Source organism: Macrobrachium rosenbergii, chromosome 15, assembly GCF_040412425.1.
Source record: "Macrobrachium rosenbergii isolate ZJJX-2024 chromosome 15, ASM4041242v1, whole genome shotgun sequence".
Classification (NCBI taxonomy): Eukaryota; Metazoa; Arthropoda; class Malacostraca; order Decapoda; family Palaemonidae; genus Macrobrachium; species Macrobrachium rosenbergii.
Genome location: NC_089755.1, coordinates 48,174,780 through 48,199,057, shown reverse-complemented (window position 1 = coordinate 48,199,057; position 24,278 = coordinate 48,174,780). Strand labels below are relative to the sequence as shown.

General features: G+C 35.4%; 1 protein-coding gene across 9 annotated transcripts in view; it reads right to left on the bottom strand.

Moving 5' to 3' along the window:
- Positions 1–17,021, bottom strand: part of LOC136846658 (DNA ligase 1-like) — a 29,518-nt gene extending 12,497 nt beyond the window's left edge. Inside the window, exons 1-7 of one of the 9 annotated variants that reach the window (XM_067117647.1) lie at positions 16,899–17,021; positions 12,389–12,464; positions 9,655–9,726; positions 8,651–8,698; positions 7,813–7,861; positions 4,380–4,562; positions 1,515–1,627 (exon numbers count right to left, since the gene is read on the bottom strand). In XM_067117647.1, the coding sequence (XP_066973748.1) occupies positions 1,515–1,627; positions 4,380–4,562; positions 7,813–7,861; positions 8,651–8,698; positions 9,655–9,726; positions 12,389–12,436 (513 nt within the window). In that variant the 5' untranslated portion in view covers positions 12,437–12,464; positions 16,899–17,021. The other 8 variants (XM_067117643.1, XM_067117645.1, XM_067117641.1 and 5 more) reach the window with 8 other exon arrangements.
- Positions 17,022–24,278: the final 7,257 nt, after the last annotated feature.

Genomic DNA, 24,278 nt, shown 5'->3' with positions numbered 1-24,278 from the left:
ATATTCTCCTGGCTGAAGGGTATGGACTTCTCTGCCTCAGCTGGGGTCTCCACATTCTTGAGCAGCTTCGAGCAGCATCGCCCACCTGCAAATTCAGCCCTCTGGAATGGACTGTGACTCCTGTGCTATACAGTCTCACTATAGCTCCACAAGAACCCATGAGGAAGGCTTCAGACAGGAGCGTCCTACTGCAGGTATCTTCCAGTTAACTCCTAACCTAGAGAGAGCAGCATGCTATATTACCTCTTGTACCTAGCTCAGCATACGGAGATAGAAAATCAAAATCTGTCTGTCACCAATGAGAGATTCAAGAGCTTTTTGATCCCCTACCTTTCAGACTTTGTACATAAGAACAAAGATGAGATGCATTTGTCCCTGTGAAAGTTTTGCAGTACTGTCTGCACAGAACTCTGTATCTTGTGCCCTCATGTCAAAGCCTGTTCATTATTACAAGCTGGCAAAAGGAGGTGGTATTCATGAATACCACTTTCATCCTGCTTTAGTGGCCATCACTTGGGCACACAAATTGTTAAACAAGGGAGATAGCTCTTTACCCAGGTGAGGGCTCAAGAAGTCAGAAGCACTGCTCCATGCCTGGTATTCAAGAGAAATATTCAGTGGTACAGGTACTTAGAGCAGATGTCTGATACTGCCAGACTACATATGCCTCTTTCTACCTCCAGGATGTTACCCACAATCTTCTCCTTAGGATCTATGGTTACTGCTCACAAAGTTGCATGGCAACCCAAGCCCCAATGGGCATAAAAGCATCTTACTTAAGGTTTACATACGAGTGGCATGTGCAGAAGTCTCTACTTGAAGTGCTAAAACTGCAGATGTAGCTACCATGATCGAAATAATAGACATAGCATAAGCAGAGGAGCCAGGTAAAACAGCAGGCACAGCAGAAGCTACTATCAGCGTAGCAGGCACACAGGGTACTACAAGACCAGCTGATCCAAACACAGAACATGTAAAAGGTCATTTATGCCAACCAAAGCATAAGTAACAGCAGCTTTGGTAGCAGGCCAACCAGTTGCAGCCAAGTGTCAAGTGAGACTGAAGAGCAGCACTATCCTCAACAGGTACTACACACCAGGTGAGGGTATCACTAGCCTCAACAGGTACTACCCAGCAGGTGAGGGTATGTCTCTAGTAAGGACAAAGATATGACAGAACCTACATGGAGGACCCTAGCATGTCTGCCTAGGTGCAACAAGCAGAACTAGAGTTCCATTTATTCCATAATTATCAATTTTATTTATAATGCATTTAATCATATAATCTCTTTGCTGATTTCAAATATGAACCCTACACATTTATTTTCAGGTATCTAGCTAGAGAACTTAAAGGTCTTTTGGTTAGACCAACACAAATACAAACTTTATAACAAAAATGTGCTTCCACTTTGCAAGTTATGATATAGTTTTTAGGGATAATCTGGTTTTGGATGTGACAAGATAGATACTGCACAAGTAAAATATACAATCCCAAAAGTCATCTGCATTACTTACCCGCTCATCTTCCTCCGTTTTCTTTTCAGATGAGGTACTTTCTGATTCCTTTGATCCTATAGTTTCTTTTTTAAGTGAACCAGATTTATCTTCCACAAGGCTTTTTTCATTATCTGAAATTTGTAAATTTCATGTCAAATGAACAACAGGTTGAAAAGATAATGCTAGTAACCCTAACAAACCTTTAAATATATTTCAAACTATCTACTGAACATGAGACTTGTGATCTTAGGAGTTACACAATAAATAACTTTGAACCTAAAACAAAGTATCAGAATTTATAACTTTTCCCTTCTATCATATATTAATATATTTATAATATATATACAGTATATCATAGTAAGCATACCATTCCACAGGAAACATTACTGAATACCAGGGCTCTCATAAATTAACATCTTAGAAAACCCTACTGTGATATAAAAGTCTTTTCAACTTTTAGGCTACAATACTAAACCAAAAAATCAGATCAGTTATAGGATTCATAGTGTTGACAAAAATATAATCTCTGGTATTCCTTAGGGTAGTGTTCTTGGCCTACTATTATTATAATATTTAACAGTGTGCCACATAAATGGTTTGATGTAGAAAATGAACTTCTTGCTTATTCAGATGATGCTACTTCATTTGCCACTGATCCATGGGTGCTGAATCTCCTAACAGATTAAGCTAAAATAAGTGCAAGGTGGAAGCTATGGAGGGGTAATGTTGACCTCTAATATAATTAAGACTAATAATATTGTACACTGGATCCCCTACCTAGAATTTTTAAATGACAAAGTTTCTTTAACTATATGCTACTCGTGACTCATGATTGCAAATCCACTTTTTGATAACTATATGCTACTCGTGACTCATGATTGCAAATCCACTTTTTGAAAATCATATGCAGTCTATCCTTTTTTCACTTACGCAAAACAATTGCCGTGTATTTCAAGTCAGTCTATTATGAAAAATTTTTTTTCTTTATTCTACCATGTTCTGCATAAGCTTCCATTTTAGTCTTCAGCAGCCAACTCCCACCTTATATTCTTGAAGTAAAAACTTCTTGAATTCTGTTAAATTTCCTAATCATAATTTTGTCCAAAAATCACAAGATGCATGCAGGACTTGCCTATACTTAGCCTAGGATGTTTTAGATGCCTTCCACAAGAGCTTTCATCCCTAATCCTTGCTAAAAACAGGGTACATGAAATAAATCTAGTTGTCATGCTCTTACAGACTGCATACCTGTTTTCTGTCCAGTACCCAACGTCACTTCTGCTTTTGTTATTTGTGCTAACAAAATGACATTACACAAAAACTAGAGGTATCTGACTGTTCTTGAAGTTTCTGGTTGAGGAAATCAACTACAAAGCCAAACAAAATATGCAGGCATGGAGGTACCCCACCACAAGCAAAAATGAGGCAGATTAGCTTCAAAGGCTATCACTGACACTCCCTACTAACAAAATGAAATTCAAACTAAAACACAAAGGAGAGAATGAAAAAGTTACTGTGAATACTAATAAAAAGTTTAAAAACACAAATGCATGACTCCGAGTGAACCAATACATACTGTAATACAGGCAGTCCTCTGTTAACGGCGGGACTTCTGTTCCCGGCCAAGTGCCAGTAACTGAAAATCATAAATAAGCGGAACATCACAGTAACTATGGTAACAAATGGCGTTTACAAAGCCGAAAGCACCAATAAACCGCTTACCGACACTGATAAAGAACTTACAAGCGCCGAAAATCGCTTACCAACACTGATAAACCACCTACCAAGAGCGATAAATTTACTGGCGCCAAAAATCACTTACCGGTACAGAAAATCTGGCTAATGACGTCATTAACCAGATTTTCGGCAACAGTAAGTGATTTTTGGCATCGGTAAGCAGTTTATCAGCGTTGGCAAGCAGTTCATCAGTATTGGCAAGCGATTTTCGGCATCGGCAAGCAGTTTATCAGCATAAGCAAGCAATTTTTGCATCAGCAAGTGGTTTATCAGCATCAGCAAGTGATTTTCAGTGTCAGCAAGCGGTTTATCAGCATCAGCAAGTCATTTATCAGCGCCAACAAACGGTTAACAGCACCAAAAAGCGGTTTGTTGTCACTTACAATGTCAAAAATGCCATTTATTACCACAATTATCAGCAATTTTCAGTTATAAGTGATTTTCAGTTATCAGCGCTTGGCTGGGAATGGACCCGACCTCCCCCCTTGTTAACCAGGGACTGCCTGTACTACGAAATTAACAAATCAGATTTTGGGTTAAATTTAATTACGGTGAATGATTCCACTTACAAGAGTGGTTATGCACTTAACCAGATGTACACTCACATCATCAAACTAAATCACATACAGGCAGTCCCCGGTATCGGCGGGCTCAGTTATCAGTGATTGGGTTTTATGGCATTTGTCTAACAATGAAAATCGGCGAGTTTCAGCACCGATATGCGCCGATTTCCGCACATTGGCGCCGATAATCAGGTATTCGTGCCGATACATACCTAACAGAGGTGCCAATCTCCAGTTATCGGACCCGCTAAGCGCTGAAAATTGCCAATTTTCGGTTATCAGCGATTTTAGCTCGTCGTCATGCCGTCGGAACAGAATCCCCACTCTTAACCGGGGACTGCCTGTACTAAGAGCAACAACAAAAACATTTTTGCCCATAAATAAACAATATGCCATCAATGGCTACTGTACATGTTTTGCTCTTACATACACCAATGCCACCAAGAACCATTAAGCAAGACACTTAAATAATTATATAACTTTAAATAATACTGTACAGTAATGAATAACTCAAAAGAATTTGTAATTCCCCTTGGAAATTGCTTATTTTTTACTGCATTTACAAAGCTATGATATGACTTACTTTTCATTGGTGATTCCTTCAAATTCTGGCTCCTCTCATTTACTCGATCCCCGTATTCATCTTTAAGTGAAGACGATGATGCATGTTTGGGTGGATTGTCACCATTTGAATTACTTGCTAACTCTAAAATACGTGACAAATTTGCTTCTGCACGGGCCTGAGACTCTTTGCTTAATCCAAAATCTGTAACCACAATGCATTCACGTGAACCACATACTGTAATGAGTCTTAAAGGACAAATTTTCTCATGAAGATCTTTCAATCTATTGTATCCACATTCATGATCTTCAATGTTCCCAGAAACACCGTTTTTTTTTTTTTTAATTCACAAACAAAGAGAGTGATGTTCACAAATGTATCCTATGGCCCCATCAATAGATGCATATGTACTACCCTCCTCAGTTTAACACAGAATGGATGCAAAACAGAAATAAACGGGGGCAAGACGTAAGTGACCACAACCTGGGAAAACAACTCTTGAAGATAATGGATGGAGGATACGTTAAGAGAAAAAAGATGAAAAACAGGCTGTACTGCAGCTCCACTACAGCTGTTAAAACTTTACCCAATACAGTACAACTAATAGCCATAAAAGAGTGCAAACCCACCCTAACATGCATAACAACTCCAGAAAGAAATTTGCAAATGTAGAATTACACTGCCAAATAATTAAATTCATATTACAGTAATCCTAACTTCTATGTTGATTGTTAAAGCTAAAAAGAATACGTGGAGAGGACTCTAACTTCATGAAGTCACTTACCAGACCAACATTTTCTAATATACGTCAACGCTGGCTTGAAGGCTGACTTTCTTCATTTGTTGACTGGTGAACATGAAAAGTATGGAATCCTCATTTCTAAGTTGCATTGTTCCCCTGGAGATAATGACAAAGTAAAATATCCTCAGCATAAAGCATTGAGGATGACTGAGAAGGAACAGGAAACATGGTGGTAAAGTCTTGAAAATGAGCAGTCCATCTTCCCTACAAAGACTGGAAAAAATGACGAACCAGAAGTAGTCAAACCTTGATTGTTCGTTACTCAACCCAACAATCATTCAGCTCACTAACATGTCTTGAGGATAAAAAAGTCAAAAGGAGCACTGTCTTCCTGATTAAGATCTAGATGAGAAACTCCTTGAGTCTCAATAGCACCTTGCTATCTCTACAAACCAGACGTCCCGATTAAAAGTTCATAAAAACATCAATGTCTAACAGATCTAGAGCCTGAAATATGTCTGCTGTGTAAACCTTGATCACCAAAACTGGCAGCTAGTAGCAAAAGGAAAAAGCAGTTGACAATCATGGGAAAACTGAATCACCATGATTAGAGTCCCTCTCTGTACCAAACACAAAATTTACTCAGCTTTGATTGATAAATGTAGATGTTCAAGGTTTGGAAAGATAAGGAAATACCTGCAGCAGTGTCTTGCAAAAAGCCTCAGCCTCTGAATCCTTGCTTAATAGTCATCTTGGTATCTAACATCTAGAAAGGCCCTGAAAACCCTGTAGCCTGCAGTGAAGATGCCTAACTGGCATAATTATCACTGATTCGCTTATCATAATTGCAAAACATGAGGGCAAACATGATATGAATGGGTGAGGTGACTTTTAATTACCTTAGTAGTTTAAATGCTTATAGGCACACACCCAAAAAATTTGGGGAAATTTGCCAAATTGTGCACAGTGCTGCAGACAGTGAGTGAGGTAGCCTAATCAGCTGCTGGGAACCTAGGGATCCACATCCAGGGCTACCACCAATCTCTTTTGTCTGTTAACCCTTATAAGTTTTGATAACATCCATTACAAATTCTTTGGCTAACTTCAACTCAATATTCTGACTTTTTATTCTTATTGTTTTCCATTTTTAATACACTAAAAAAATTAGCAATCTTTAAAATGACACCATAACCAGCACTTTAACATGAAAAAGAAATCTATCTGAATGAAAACATCGTAAGATGATAAATCTATCTGAATGAAAACATTATAACATGAACAATAAATCTATCTGAAAGACAAAAAAAGCACTTCAGGAGCACTTCAGGACCAAAAGTAGTCAGTGCGTTTCGCCTAAGAAAAGTTTCGGGACCTCTGGAATTATGAAGTTACTCAAAAGACGAAGTTTCTGGGGCATTCAAAAGACCATGATATGGGATAATTACATGTACTGTGATGGGTTTATTTTTTTATTTATGAATTTCTGCCTCTAGAATATTCACTACACAACAATTAAAATAATTTCCTTCAGTTAAATATACAAATTAATGGTCCTCAACAGCTTTTTTAAATGCTACAAAGGTTCTCCTTATCATATGAATACTGAACAAAAGTACTGAGTTAAGGGAATAAACATAATGGCAAAATTGTACTCAGTGTTTTAGGATAGCAAACATCAAAAATGCCTGAAAAGAAAAGTAGGAATGGCTACACCAGCTTTATTTGCCATTGTGCCAAAGGTCACAGAGAAGCAAGGGTTACATGGTTTTTTTTAACAAGACTATCCATGAAAGTAAAAAAAAATTAATAACGCTTGAAAAATCCCCAATTCTGTTGCTAATGAGGTGTCCACTAAGTGACTCCCTAATGTTCAGCCTTACCATAACCTTAAAGGATCAGCTCTAATAAAGTTAAGAGACTCAAATATAATTTAATCCCACTTGTTGGAACCAAGATATAACTAAAATACAATCACTCCCTTTCATAAAGTTAGTGGATAAGCTGATTAACCTACAAGCTATATTTCAAAGGGCAATTCATTTTTACAGCTCCAGGGAAATGTTTTCATGACTGCTCCTTGCTACCTCCCTCCTTAAAACACCATTATGAACAACATTCCTACGATAAACATTTTTTATCGACAGAGCCCCACTGCAGCTCCCACTATTAACCTCAGATATTATACCAACTCTTTTCTACCAAGAGAAAATTTAGTGATGGAAAAATCCACACAGCTGACAGTGATAGTGTTATTTTAAAATAAAGGGCATTTGGACTATAAACCAAGAATGAATATACCAGCTCATAAACCCCTTACCATAAAGCATGCTTAGCTTAGCACTTTTACTTTAGAAGTGTATGGATAATCACCAACATGTTACTTGGTGGACTTTTGTCCCAACATGCAACTTAAAATTGTTGCCATGGAGGAATGCAATTACAATATGCAATGTATGGTTGTATTCATTATCCATGCAGTTTAAAATACATGTAGTTAAAAAGGTATATAAAAACCCTACAATACAAAAACAATAAAATCTACATGGAATATAGAAACCACAAATATGCATGAGACTGAATTGTCATCTGAAGTTACAAGTGTCAACATTTACGAGGCTAGGACAAAGTAGTACTTGGTACTTTGTTGTTTCCTTTTAAACATTGCCTATTACTTAACCTGATGAAATAAATACATGTACTCAATATAGTTACCTCTCTTCACAGTTCCAGATGTACAACCATGTGCATAGATTCCTTGCCTCTGAAAGAAAAAATTAAGACTATACTGAATAACAAAGAAAAATTACCATGAAATTGTGCTGAGAATTTATTATTCCTGAAAGGTCAGAAAAAAAGGAATTTTATCTAATCATTACCATGAACAAATACCACTCCCAAAGAACCTTATACTTTGAAAATACTGAAGTTGTCAAATTCTGGATTTCCATATTCTGATATCTAACATGAAGTAGTTTCTGAAGACCTAAGTTGCTATTCAGACTATGATAAGGCTACAAATTTGTGAAAAACATAATTTCTTAAAACAAATTCATATCAAAACCATTTAAAGCTTACTGTCCTCCTCTCAACAACCAAAATAATTTGCAACTGAATCAACACATACACAAGGAGTGAATTTGTTACCCTTGGGAACCCTGAGGGAATCAGCATGCATGTGCCAACCTGCCATGTCCAGCTGTTTTTATTTTTTCTTCTTCTTTGGCAGTGGATTATAGTGTTGAATTAGTTTAAGATTTTTATACTTATTTTTTCTAAATATTCCCAACTGAAAGACAAAACAGGATCTCGCTTGGCCATTATGATTCCTTGCTAGTGGTGACTCGCAATACCAAAAATGAAAAACTTCCTCTACAGAATTCTATAAGCAAAACTTAGTACGCGCATTATATACATAGTTTCTTTATTAAAAAGACATGATGCTTTACTTCCTAACTGCACTTACAACACACAACACAGTTTCTTTATCAAATATGAAATTTTATTTTATTCAATACTGTTCTGGCAACAAAAATTATAAAATAAAACTTACAGTTAACCTGTTTTTTGAAACCAATGGATTCTCATCATTCTCCATGGCCTGAAATAAATTAGCAATTTCAATTAAAAAAGTTTATGGCTCATGCAGAAAATCCTGTACAGTACATAAAATCATTAGGATTTCATAAGGACATGGTGATTTCTTTCATGCAGAAAATCCTGTACAGTACATAAAATCATTAGGATTTCATAAGGACATGGTGATTTCTTTCATGCACATACATGTACTAATGAGTGGGCCATAATATACAGGGTGATTTCCTTGTGTTAGTATAAATACAGTGTTGTTTTCACTTCCTCTTCTGCTATATTTGTATAACTTGTTTTCTCGGTTCAAAATTTACACAGGCCTACTTAGTAGCTTTCAAAGATATTTTATTTTTGGAGTTTTTATTTCAAATACCTTTAGCTATCAGTCGAACGTAGTGCCACAAACCAAGCTGTGTTGTGTTCTCTAAATGATTATTTTGACATCTCTCTTCATAGTACAATCGGCTTCACTTTACGAAAGCTTTTTTGTTCAATTCTGATCCAAAATGAATGCTAAAGAAAAGTGAAATTCTAACTGTCATGTAGGATTCACGCTTATTCAGGTTTTGGCCCTCAAGAGCTACATATCAATAAAAGTGGATGGTTTTTCTTCATTCCGTTATTCCAATTTTTGGACTCACCTAAATTTATAAAGTCTTGCATTAAAGTTTTGAAAAAGGAAGTTAGAATTATCCTTAAAACTGCTTTAAACTTTCACATAAAATGTTATCAATATTTTTAATTGACCACATTTCTTTAGTTACATGCAATTCATTTATAATTATTTGTGTAATTCTTAATTGCAAACTAACTTTTCAGAAATAATCTCTTTTGTGTTCATTCTGCCCTAATTCATCGTCAGTTTTATTATTCTCCAAATCCTGCCATTTTTGTCATGTAAGACAATGCCAAAATTTTTATGCTGAATATATCAAACTTCCTAACTTTTACTTATGAAACACTTACCCTTTCCCTATCTTTATATCTCTGGACTTCAGCTCTCATAACACTTCCTTCATTCTTCTTTATTCTTCTACCCTGTGAATACACAAAGAAAAGAAAATTTTAAAGGCAGAAACCTTTATCAATATGATTAAACAATCTCTAATAGTACGTAACCAGGTGAAATCTGTGTATAACAAAATTTACTGAAGGTTTCCTTTATTTTATAAGCCAAATACAAGAAACATTCTTAAATTCAAAGAAAATATAAACAGTTGCTACAAATTATGTAAGGAACTTTCACAATCCTGTAGGTTTACCATAAAAAGCAAAGGTAATCGTTGTGAGTTCAAGGGGAAATCCTCACCACCCACTGGATGGATTCATATGTTAAGAGGGCAAAATCTTGATTAATTAGAGGCATGACAATCAATGCTATACAAATAATGCAATTTACAAGAAAAACTGCAGTTTGTACCCAACCATTTTACACAAGTGACTCATGCAATTCATTTTATGTGGGAGACTCACTCATAAAGTGAGAGGCAATGTCCAGCTACATGGGTGTTAAGACTTTGCATAAGACAGTACAAAAAAAGGCAAAGTGCTAGCGTGAGGTATGCCTGTCAAGAGTTTTCCTAAAGGTATGCCTGTCAAGAGTTTTCCTAACCTCTTCAGGCATGGGCCAGGAGGTAAGGCTACAGGAAGAGGAGGAGCCACACCAGCTTCAAGAGAACTGTAGATCAGTGGCACAAGGTCAAACCATCTGTAATTCTCAAAACATAAGTAGTGCATGTAACATGGAATGATCCTGAATATGAAGAACAACCTTCATACTATGGAGGTGTGCTATGCAAGCCAAACAGTGTTGTTGCTTGACCATGAGTTTTAAAAGCTGAAAATGCTAAAATGAGGTCATGCAGGGTGTGAAAATCACAGAGTACAAACAGAGTGCAGTACTGCATTTTTAAATAAGTGAACAGAAAAACTATAATTGGCTAAGTTGTAACAGCCAAAGCCACGAAACTTTCATCCAATAAGACAGTTAAATGAAGGAGCACACCAACCCAAAAAAAAAAAGAAAATTAAAAAAAATAGTGCAACCTTACTTTTATGCATGCATTTTTTTTGGGGGGGGGGCTAATCAAAACTGGGTGTGTCTTTAGAGTCAAAAGTGTTTTTGACATAGGGAAATACAGTATATATTTACCGCGGTGAAGAATCCTAAGAGTACTACCTCCAAAAGCAGTCCACCCCTGAGATCTTTAGACTTTAATTCTAAGGTAAGAAGGGCATATATTAATGACCTTCAAGAACGGCAGTGTTTGTCGGCTATACAATTTTGTCGAAGCCGCTATCAGCAAAGTAGTTCCGTGAAGAGAAAACTTTGTACAATCTGATACACGTTCCCCAATATTAATGATATCTTGGGAACTTTTTCACACAATTCATTCAGTATGGCAATTAAATATTACGCCAAGCAACTGGTTTCATTTAATCCCAGATTTGGAAGTTGACCGCGGTCAGAAGCCGGTTTTCAGCTAGTGTAGTCTATATGAACAGTCAGCTAGCCTACTAGGCTACTAATCTAAATGAAGTAGCCTAGCCTATCAACTCAGTAACCTAAGACAATTGTCTAAAGTAAGAAGGGCATATTAGTGACCTTCAAGAACGGCATTGTTTGTCAGCTACACAATTTTGTTGAAACCACTATTGGCAAAGTAGTTCCAGGAAGGGAAAACTTTATCTAATTTGGTACAAGCTCCCTGATATTAATGATAATTGGGGAAAATTTCCACAAAAACTATTCAGTTCAACAACCAAATACTACAACCAAACCATTGGTTTCACTTAACTCAAAATCTGGGCGGTAAATTGTTGGCTACATCTGACGATAGCCAATGTTTTTTCCCCGCATGTCGTAACATAAATTAGGACATGGCCTAGTACTAATTAGCCTAGATAGCCTAATTACTATGGTATTTGTGAGAGAGGCCAGTTTTTCGACTTCAAAAATAATCTACCAGCTAAACAGTTTCTAAAACTTTTCACTGGTACTTAAAACTAAGCATTTAGCTTGCTACTGAGTTTTGGTTCTTCTATGACGACTGATCAAGGAGCAATTCATCAGCAGCCGTGTTGACGCTGCAGAGACTATAAAAGTAATGAGTAAGATAGGTCTCACACAGTACGTCGTTGATAGAGTGATGGCCAATGTATAAAGTATATACTATTTACAGTACCACATCTACAATGGCAACATACACATTATGTCGCTGTTGCTACTTCTTGCAGGCTGACAATAGGAATAGAAAACCGAGGTAATCGCTGTAGTTATGAGAAAGCCCTCTTAGGTCCTATACTCTATCAAGTGTCACCGTGACCGAGACCGACTAAAAGAGAATTCTTGATATTAGTTAGTCTAACTTATGGAGCCTCTAATGGACCATGAGAGTAACTCCTTTGAGGATGAATGATGGCTACACTATAAAAGATACAGTGTATTAATAACCTGAGTTATTAATATTGTATGTTACAAACCAAAACACAAACAAGCTTCCAAGAAATACAGGCTAGATGCAGAAAAAAAGAAAAAACTGACTTAACAGGAAGGTATGTAAAATTTCTGAATGAACAGAAGCAACAAACTAAGCTAAGTAAAGTTGAGAATACAGTACACTATTTTTGTCAACTTAATAAACTTGGTTTCATTCCAAGGAAATAGTACTGCTATAGTCTGCAATTTAAAAACTATTACCTTTTTGAGTGGTGGCTTCTTCTTTGAACTTGATCTTGAGGAAGGCATTTATGGAAAATGAACTTTTCTCTCATACCTAAAAATAAAGTCTCTTTTGTACATTAGAATTTTATTTTGACATGGCTACATACAAAAATATATCAAACAATACATGTGCAATACTACAAGTAAATCACAAAATAAATGTCTAAGCAAACTAGAAATTGTGACTATATCCTACTTTCAAAATCTGATCCACTCTCTCTGACCGATATTCCAATCCTTAACAAAATTATATTAAAATCCAAAAAAATATTGAGATCTTGTGGGCATGCAGAGAACCAAACACTGCAAATGATGAATATACACTTCAACTTCATTTGAACTAAAATATCCAAAACAGATTCAAGTTTGTTACACGCACAGTATTGCCTCTTTACTGGTGTGACCATCTAACAATAGGCAGCACTAAGTACACATTAGATGATTTTCTGTCCTAATATCAGTCATTTTTAGACAAATCTAGCTCAAATTTCTCACTGACAAAATCAGAATATCCCTAAGAACCAGCAGAGCTATCAAGTAAGACAGGAAGAAATTCTTCTTGATTAAACCACTTGAATACTACAGTACTCTGTTTTGGGCATGAACAGAAGTGGTAATTTTAATGGGCCTTTTTTACTATTATCATTAATAATAATACAGCATATTATCATTACTGTATTATAATTATTATCCAAGCTGCAAACCTAGTTGGAAAAGCAAAGTACTACAAGACCACAGGCACCAAGACAGAAAGCAGCCCACTACACAAAAAGACAGTACACTGTGGGATGATTTCGTGGTACTCATTTTCCTAATTAGAGAATAGGAAATCTAGGTCAGCACACAGCAACATCATCATTCTAGAATTAACAATAACTCTGTACATCTGGTGCTAAAGCTAATGCTAGTTTCTTATATAATTACCTAATTTTCTACAACTTAAAACTTCATGGCTTTTTAAGCTAAAGAACCTGGATGTTTTCTGACCCTTTCAAAATTTCCAATACAAGTTTCTTCAGTTCAGCACAGGCTGCTTTCTATGTATAAATTATTGATGGAGTCAAGTACATAATATATTTAACATCACAAAAGATGTACAATGACTTGCATCCTAATGAACACCATATTCTTTGGAAACTTGCATTTCAAGTCAGTAGCCCCTGTGGGCTTGTTCCATGGGAATAGGTTTCATCTACTGAATAATAATAATAATAAAAATAATAAAAATAAAAATAATAAAAATAATAAAATAATAATAATAATAATAATAATAATAATAATAATAATAATAATAATAATAATAATAATAATAATAATAATAATAATAATAATAATAATAATAATAATAACAATCTGGCATTAGGTCATTCCTTCCACTCATAAATGCCTCTCCTTAACAAATAAAACAAAATAATAATAATAATAATAAAAAGGGCTAGAGTGAATGCAGAGTACGGATACAAGAGTAGGCATGAGAAATCCAACAGCGAAAATAGGCAGAACCTAACCCTTTGTAGAATGCCATGTCCTGACCTACCCAGACCTTACCTTAACCTTCCTAACCTGACTTAGGGTGCCTTGCCATGACCTGGCTGAAGGGTCTTTGTCCCCCCTGGAACCCCCCAAGTAACAATGAAAACCAGAAACAGACCTGTGGGACTAAATTTCCATTCAGACAAGTGGTCCAGGACTGGCTACGACCTAACCAAAACAACCTTAACCTAACCTTTCATAGAACCTCATGCCCTGACCCAACCAGAACTTAACTTCCTAACCTGACTTAGGATGCCATGCCCTGGACACCCTCGTCTCCCCAAGTAACACTGGCCTAGGCTACCCCTTTGTGGTAGTAGTTTAAATCCTTGTGTTTCATCATACTAATTTATCTAAAGCTACAAATGAACTGCTTAACATATTCAAAATCGTTTTTTAGTCTTCTTCAATTGTTCGGGATTTGATCAACGAAATACGTCATATTGTATTCGGACTGTAAAATGTGTTCAGGAGGCAGTGTTTGATGGCTCTAGAGCAGGTGACATGTTTAATTACTTCAAGAAAAGGCAGAATTTTACATAAAGTACATTTCATATACTGTTGACGATCAGAAATTCTATGGTGTCAAGTTCTTCACATGTTGTAAGAGTAAACAAACACTCATGTCACGTGCTTCCACTTTGGAAGATGGAACAGGAAAGAATGCCTGCATCCGTATCAGAGCCTGGGTACAGTATATAAATCATACCATTCTGATTAGTTCTGATTAGTTGGATTTTAAAATATCAGTAAGCCTCGGAATGACCTAGGTCAACTGGGCACATGATTAGCTGGGTTTAAATTACCTGCAACCTGAATTTGGGGCAACACACGACAGTCACTTTAAGAACTACGGGAGAGCAGTGCTGCTTGACACCATTCACATCAACTGGTTACTTAACATACTTTCCGTGGAAACATTTTTAATCAACAAACTGATGGAAATTAACCAGGTTTAGACCAAGTAGGGTAACTCCGTTAATTCCAAGCCATAGTTCCCCGGTGAGCTAGACTAAGGCAATTGATGTTTTCCTATGTTATTTTAATTGCTTTACAAGAATTTAAAGTAATATTCTGTCGGCCATCATGTAGTCTTCAAAGGTCAGTTACAGTTCAGTTACAGCTGGCCGACAAAATATTACTTTAAATTCTTGTAAAGCAAGTAAAATAACAGGAAAACGTCAATTGCCATAGTGTAGCTCAACGCAGAGCTACGGCTTAGAATTACCATAACTTCTATTCTAAGGAGGTTTTTCCTGGGAGGCAAAATCCTGTCTCCCTACTCTGCATACTACCCAAAGGGCATTAGCTAAAAAGTTAACTACTACAGTTTGAAAGGCTATAAGAGGATTTGGGTACCTTCTAAGTACCTCCCAACCTCATGTTAGGCATGTGCTCTGTATCATACCGAGGAGAAGATTGGTTGCGATAAACTTCCTTATTTCAATTTCATGACCATTGTGCTCAAAGTCAGGATAAGATGGTCCCAGAGTCCCTGATGTGGTTAGGTTAGAAATATCACTATATTTTAACCTAACTTTTAGTGAACTCAAAGTCATGTTGGGTAGGGAGGGGGGGAGGGGTTTAGGGCTATTCCCGGTCAGGTAAAGTCCCGGAAGTAGCCTAAAGTTAGGTTAGGTTTCAATGCACCGGAAAATAAATGTGTGCAAACTATTCTGCACTGATTACGCCGCTGACATGCACAAATGTAGAAAAATGGACAAGCAACTCATAAAGAGTCCGAAACATAAACAAACAACTTATAGGCCTAGGCTACAAAGTCCTAATCATAAACAACTTATGAAAAGTCCGAAACATCCGCAAACAACTTGTAAAAAGCCCGAAACGTACACAAACAACTTGAAAAAGTTCCGAAACACAAACAAAAACTTATAAATATTCCAAATGTGTTACATTAGCCAGAAAAATAGTCTATCTCAGTTATGGCAACTTGGCAATCGACTTCGGACTCGGGCCTATGGTTGAATTTTGTTAAAGCATTGGCCTCTTAAGGAGAATTAAGAACAGTGCAAAAACAATAAAGACAAATATTACAATAAAATAAATTCCGGGAAAATATAGTATGATCGGCCTCGTATACTTGTCAACGAAATAGGTCGACAAAAATACAGGCCTACAAAATTAAAAACTTTGTAATTACTGCACAAAACCTGTTTAATAAAATACAAATGAAACTTTTTAAGGCCGTACGCAAAATTTTCGTAATTTTAATTACTTTTATACTTACCATGAGTGACTTCGGTTTATAAATAAGTACTTTGTAATAAGGGATCACAAAACTCGTAAGAACAGAAACTAATAGAAAGGTCGACTCCGACCTCGTCCTACGCATGCGCACTGACTTGATAGGCCCACTCGAAAAGAAGCAAACGATTTTTAACAATTTGATGATATTTAGTGTGAAGTACTTCGTAATGGCACGACTTTAAAGAATCGGTGTAAACAGAATAAATACCCTTATTTTAATTAAGAGGTCTTTATTGGGATCATAATACATTAAGCAAGAAACTAATCTAACGAAGCTCAAGGTTTTCGTTAAGATTAGCAAGAATCCACACAACATAAAAGAGGTCCGTGGGAAGCAAAACCAATAATATAAAAATTGAGAACACAGTGGGTAAATAAATGAATCAATTGTGTCATTAATTAATAAGTGAAAGGAGAAGCTGTGAGGATTAGAGGATAGCAAATAGAATGCTTATCATTCTCGGTGAGGTGATGGTTTACCTGTGGCTTACTTCATCTGGAATTACCTTTACCACAGTTACCGAGTTGATATACAGTCTAATTTAATATTTGTATAGTTTTTTTTTTCTCTCAGAAATAAAATCACCTCTTCCCTGGTGTCTTACTCGAGATGAAGTCCATGTGTGATACTGTCGTCACGTCCACTGTTTACAATACACTTCTTAAATATAAACACAAACCATACCGTATTCTTGTCTCTTCATGAAATAAAGGACAATGATTAGTTGAATTCTGTTCCTCCTGTCCGGAAAAGTAGACAGGTTCTTTTCCTTTCAGCAGTTCTTGCTGTTATACAATGTTGCCTCCACTCTCTCCGAGCCGGAATTTAAACTGTGGTCATTAGACTTTTTTTTTTTTTACAATAATATCTCTGGGGATAGCCGGACATGTTTCTTTACAATTTGTTCTTATTGTTTAAAATTTTTATTTTGGCAGTTGGCCACTTAAAGCATGCTTAGCGTGAATTGCGTTCTCTGCATTCAAGAACTGAATCACCTAATCATTAGTGAAGAGTCTAACCAGACCACTAATTACAAAACTTAAAAATGTGTAGGTCTTTTAGAACTGTAATAAGTACATAAGCTGAAATGAACATGTTGACAAAACCTTTCAAAATTTTACATTTGCTGTTGACTTGGACATTCACATATGTCAGTGCTGACCTGTATTTTGTGCATGTATGGGCTGGGTTATGTGGACTATTGAAAAATCCATGGGTTAATCAATATTTTTAATTAGTTTACCCAAATCACTAATGAAATCTATTTGGCTCTCATAAGGCTGGTCCAAAGGATTTGCCTTCATAATGATAAAGTTTAGATTCTGTTTGTTAGGTTCCTTCAAAATTTTATGCTTGCATAACACAAACTGGTTTTTTCTAAACTTAATTTTTTTGTCATATTCTGGGCTCACACACAATCTTCATCTATTAACTGCTAATCTGCAGTCTGTATATACAATATATGGACTAAATCATGTGAGCTATTCATCAAATATCCTTGGGTCATAAAGAAGTAACTAATTTGCAATAGGACGATGCTAAATAATCATAGACTGGTGTGGTGTACATGAGCATGTTAGATTTGGTCATTGTACAGTAGTTTTCACTTTGACACTTCTCTCATCATCATTTCCCTTTATGACCACATGGGCAGGGCAACAAATTTCAAAATTTAAATCTTCAAATAATTTCTCAATTATTAACACATTTGCTGCTTAAGAGGATTTTTTGGGCAACAGGTCTGAAGGCCATCCATAGGAAAGTGCTTCTAGTTACTGGGAATTTGTGGTGGCATTCATCACATATTATTGAGCTGAACAATGTTACCAATTCACAGACAAAATATATTTGCTACAAAATCATTTTTCCCATTTCTGCTAAGACAGTAATGATAGTTGATTTACAGTATTCAGTAGTCTGCCAAATGCACTGTATAGTACTGCATCATTTATGTGTAAAAACATTCCTCATATTATAGTTGCTGCTCATTTGATACATTAACCTACCCACATGGTCTAAGCACCTAACTCTCATAGGACTGCTTCATGAATTTGTCTTTAATAACCAAAAAATTAATTTATCTAATGTAGGGGTTTTTAGGCACAAGCTGTGGGCCATCTCTCACAGTTACAATGTTACCGCCTCAACACAGCCTCTGTCAGTACCTTGCCCTCATCCAGACAGCCTGTGTTATTCTTTGTATGGGCATGTAGAAAAGGTATTCAACCAAACATTTAATAAATTGCAGGTCTTTAAACATACAATTGGATAAAAAATGAAAACTGAAAAAATTTGCTCAACTGATTTGTTTTCAAAACTTGACAATTTGACAAGTTTAGACAATTGATTCTTTCAGGAATTATTTCCAAAACTTGCCACTTGAAGGTGGCTGAAATTTGAACAATGCATGAACACATTCTCATTTCATCCTTACAACTGAAATTCTACACCTTCACAGATTAGTAGGTCAATTGAGATGTAAAAACGTGACCAAGTCAAAGGATAATGAATAACTGTTCCATGGCAAATTTGTTGTATTTAAAGAATTAAGATATACAAGTAATGTCTACTTAATAGTAGTTTGTATGTCGGTTATCTACAGCCAATTACATCATCCATTGCTCAAGGTACTGAAATTTTACTTTCCATCTATAGCTAACTTTCTGCAAAGAACATTGACTTCGACATGATGTCAGTAACATGCAAGACAAGTTTATGAATGTATAAAAACTGATAGATTATTACCAAAAGTCCATTTGAATCACATGGTTCAGACTATGTTTTAAACTACTGTTAACAGAAAACCACTTCATAAGCAATGGATGGCATACTAGGCTGGAATTAAGAACATTACAATAAATCTTCATTTACAGTTGTTGCTTTAAGAAGTAAAACAAAGGAGTAATGAAATTATTTTGTACTAAGTAAAGGTGGGTTCCCCCCCTTTAATAAAGTGCCACTAAGAGGGCAAACAGATGACTTGCATTATGGGGTCACCTCACGTATTCCTTGGCTACATACAACAGTCATGTTCTGCAACGCAGTCCATGAAAGAAAGCCTCATTTCCCCAATAAACAAAAAAGTACTTAGGTATTGCATCAAAGGATACATCTCCTATCTTACTTCCTCCCCCCATTCCCTGGTATCGTTTTTTATTCAGAAAAGAATTTTTGGGCCTAAAATTTCCAAAAGTACTATACATTACACTTGGACATAATTTTTCGGCCTAAAAATTCAAAAACTTCTTTCGAGGATTTTCAGAAGTATGGTAGGGTGTTGCAGAATGGCACTGGATTTGTGCTCTTTGACACTCTCTAAAAGCATTGTCAGATCAGCTGTAGACAAAAGGTTATTATAAAATACTAAGAAATAAAATCTTCCACTTGTAATAGCATGCAAAATATAAAAAATAAATGTTACATAAAACAATTAAAACAAATCTAAAAGTATTCTTCTATATGATGTTTAAACAGAAACTTTCTTATAACTTGTATAAAAAGTTCCTTTGTCAACGAATCTGCCTATACAACCTGATTAACACAAAAAATATATATATATAAATACAGAACAATGAAATAACATTCCCTTATACTTGAAGTGACTACTAATTAACATCAAAAAATCATATAACAAGATTTATCTTTGGTTAAAAGAGAGAGAGTGGAGCAACAAATGAGTGATCTGATTAGATATCCAATATATGCCAAGTCTCAAACTTCTGATATATAAAAAGGATAACCTTACAACATAATTGGAAACAATAATACCTAAGTTAAAAAGAAATATAGGTCAGTTTAACTGTCACTCAATGATAATAGGGTACTATAAAATAAAGTCCAAGTTGTGGCTTTGAAAGTTACATGTTAGACCTTAGTACAACTATCTATATTACACTGATACAAAAAACCCTTGTGAAATCTTATCCAAATGCATTTTCATTATCTACATTTGCTACAGCTTAATTGAACACACAAGACCAAACTAGTCCAAAGAATCAGAGACTGGAGTGATGGTTATGAAAACCAGTGACATCTGATGAAAAATGGATGCTATTTACAGTCATAAATTTGGCAGCAAAGATAGCAGCTCAGTTTGCTTGAAGGTAATAAATCAATGAAATACCTACTCTTTAAAAATTGACTACTGATGCCTTACAAACTCTATCACCAAGTTATACCAACACAGTTTACACTACCTGGCAAGCACATCAAACTTTCAATACACAAACTCACATGTAATGTTTACGTAATTCACTTTAAGCCATGACAAAATCATAGCATTACTGTCTCTTCACCACATAATTTACTTGTCTTTGGACACTAATTGGCTTCAAGACCATTGAACTGTACACAGCAATATGCAGAAATATCAAAGTACAAAAGTAGCAATCTTTTCAGGTTTCATTTATTGTTTCCACCTAAAATTCCTAGTTTACAGTATACACAAACACACACATATATATGTATACTATATATAATATATATATTGTACATACAGTATATGCCAAATAGTTCCTTTTTACGGCAGGAAGGTTCTTCGATTTTTGGTTGGATGTTTCATTCACTGACTCAAATGCTGACCACAGCTATTATTAAAAATGTTAAGAAGTAGTAGTATCTGAGGAACTCAAGTCACTGTAGTTCTCTTCACTGTAACATATTAATAAAAATACATCTGCACAAAATACTTTGTACATATGGCAACAAAAGGTTATGCCAGTTTTAAATATCTGAAGTAGCAGCTATGCATAAATATAATATCCATCCTTTTATATACACTACTTTAATTCACACATGATGTTAAGTGTGAATAAACCCATGAGTTCACATAGCGCAAAACAAACCAGAACTCTCTAATCCAAGACAACCAAACACCAACGCAAAAGATTATGTACGTACTAATGTAAATAGTGTAACAATTACATTGTGAGAGCTGTCCTTTGCTGAATGGTTACCACTTAAAATGCCCTTGTAGTTGTACTTCCAATCTAACATCCATGCCCTATACAGATACATAAGTTGTGATACGTGCAAGGGCCCTTTTTTTACTATGAAGGCCCCTGAGAAGTATATACAAGCTACCTAACCCCTTTGTACTGTATATCTTAAAGGGTTGCATATAAAAATCCATGTTCTACACAGCTTCAAAAAGCTGACAATACAACTATGGCCCTACAAGTTAGCAACTGCACTGTTTCGGCACAGTCGTATGGGCTGTACATCTGAGCTACACACCAACGTACTGCCAGAGATCACAATATTACAAATGGATTGAAATAAAGTTGGTGGGGTAAAAATATATATGTATGTATATTCATATATATGTATAGATATGGCTATCTATAATAAACTACTAAAATAACCTTTGCAGAAAATCATTGCTAAAACCTAAAATTTAATATTTTTTGCTGTAAACTTTATTAACATTAAAACTTTTTGTAAGATTTTTGTTATCACAGATACAAAATGGAGTGTCAACAACCCCTTATAATTTACAATAAAAGTCTAGTAATTATAATCATACTGTTGAGCATAATCTAGCACACCATCAGTCCTGTGGTTTTCTTAATTCTATGTGTTGAGGATTTGCCCAACAATAACATGAATGTACTCCATGTCATTTTACAGCATATCAGTAATGTTGTTGATAAACCAATTGTATTCATTTTTCTCTTTCTCCAAATGATGACTGATAAAGCACAGCCATGTTTCACACAAAAACTCCCCCAACCCCCAAAAAAATTTAGAAAAAAGGCATATGGAAGAAAATTGTTGTAAACAGAGCTGTGATCATTACTAGAATTTAGTTAAGATTCTTTTGTTAGTGTTTCATCTCAAAAATTACCACGTTCAAAATTGTACATGAACCATGTTAATCTTTTGTCAGAATTTGCCAGAGAATGAAGCGTCATTTTCTGTCACCTAAATGTGATGGTAATATTCTCATGAAGCGCAAAATTTCACAATACTGTAGCCAACTGCTGGACACAACAGTTTTCAAACAGCAATGAAGGTAAGGCAAATAAAGCCAAAAATACAAAAACCCCTCAAGAAAGGAAATGGACTGATAAATTGATTGGGGAAGTATAAAGTATAACTGATACTGATCAGCAAACCTACATACAAGTGCAATATCTAGAAGGTATCTAATTGATTCATCAAATAGTGATACCAACAAAATGTTTCCTTGCAACATACCTCAAATTAAGAAAAAAAATCTCGATACAGTACAGCCACTTGTCTTCAACATCATGAATAGGAATACAGTATACTGTACCTCATATCCCTACCCTTACATCTGATGGATTATATCTTTGGTATTAAAGTATCTTTCAACTTTATCTTGTATCTGATATAATCAAACTTATTGCTTTATACATAAAACATACATGAAACTTCTAGAAACCATAATTTGCTTTAAGCAACTTAGGTAAGAGAAAAAGTAAAAAGCTGGAAATATCATCTCAGGCAATAAGCCCCATATATATAGCATAGACGGATTTCATCTGTGCCATAAATGGATCCTTCTTGATCGATATTCTGAATCAGTATTGGCACAACAAAACAATTACCAGTACTACCTATGCTCCTACGCCATGTCATTGATAACGAATAAAAAATCAACTCTGAACAGTAACTGTTGTGCATAATTAGGTTACATATAAGTTGATACCCTTCATCACATCAGCCATGGGAGGGAGAAAAAAATTAAATCATTTCAAGATTTCAAGACCTCTCTTGATACTAATAAATACCAAGTCAGACAACAGCTTTTTTTGCTACACAGTGTTCTCTCGATGTTCAAAGTTGAGCTACACCGATTTACTTCGAACCTTACAGGTAACTGAAAAATGACTTGATGGCAGACACTTGGCACATAAACTTCCATGACCAACTGCAGATGGCATGGGCATGGGATTCTCAACCTCATCCCAAAGGTCAGTCCTTAAAAACTTGCATAAACTAGTTCATAAAATAAGAGTCTGAAGTGAGCTGCAAAGCCAAAATGAGGCCCAAATGCCCAAAAGGAGAAGTGAGCTGAACATTCATCAAACAAGGCCACTTACCTCATTCAAATATTACATACTATCAACTAGTTCACAGTAACTACAGTTCAATTTTCCATAGGTTTCTTACTTGTTGCGTCCGCAAGCGCCAACGCAAATAGGAAAAAGTTAAAACTGGAAAAAACTCTTCTCAGGTAGATACCATGACATATCAGTATTGTAAAGGTTATTGCATAAAATTTTCAAGGTAACCTTGCCAAATTTATGAACTGAGATGTAATTCATTTCATAATTTGTAATCAAGCAATATAATGCATCTTTATCATATTACCACCAACATAAACCCACGATCATTAAGTGAACAAGTTGAATTTATTTTGTGGCTGATGATTCAAAGCATTTTAACTTAACAACAAGGATGAATTTTTCTTGGCTAGTTCAACAAAACATACAGAGACGACAGTTTCCTTCTCTGACCAATAAAACGAAATTAACTGTTTGAAAACAGTGTCACATTCATGAGCCGGAAAAATTACATAAACAGTTTTCTGAAGATTATTATTAGAAATACAGTACTATTATAATTATTACTATTATCACCATTGCAAGTGTACCTATACCTGGAAAAAAAGTAAATTCTTCACTGTGTAATGGCTTAAATACATAGCAATAAACTATATACTGTATATCACTGGAAAGGCAATTTATCGTGATTTTATACGGTACAAAAAAAATTCAATATCTGTTACGTTGATTAACAAATAGTGTTTTACACTACAGTACCAAATTTTTGTTTCCGACTACCTTTAAGTCATTTCTTTCACTTTGAATTTTTGTTACTTTGCTCTTTAAACAGAAAACAATAGGGGGCAGCTTTTCATCTCCAAATTGACATCAAAATTGTAATATGAAAACTGATTCTACATACAGATCTAACAAAAATATTAGTGAGCTCTTGATAAAGAATCTTGAAAATTTTTGCACATATTTCTTTACCTTCAAATGTGCAACATATTGCATTAATATGAATGAGATGTATTGCACTGGATAAGCAATT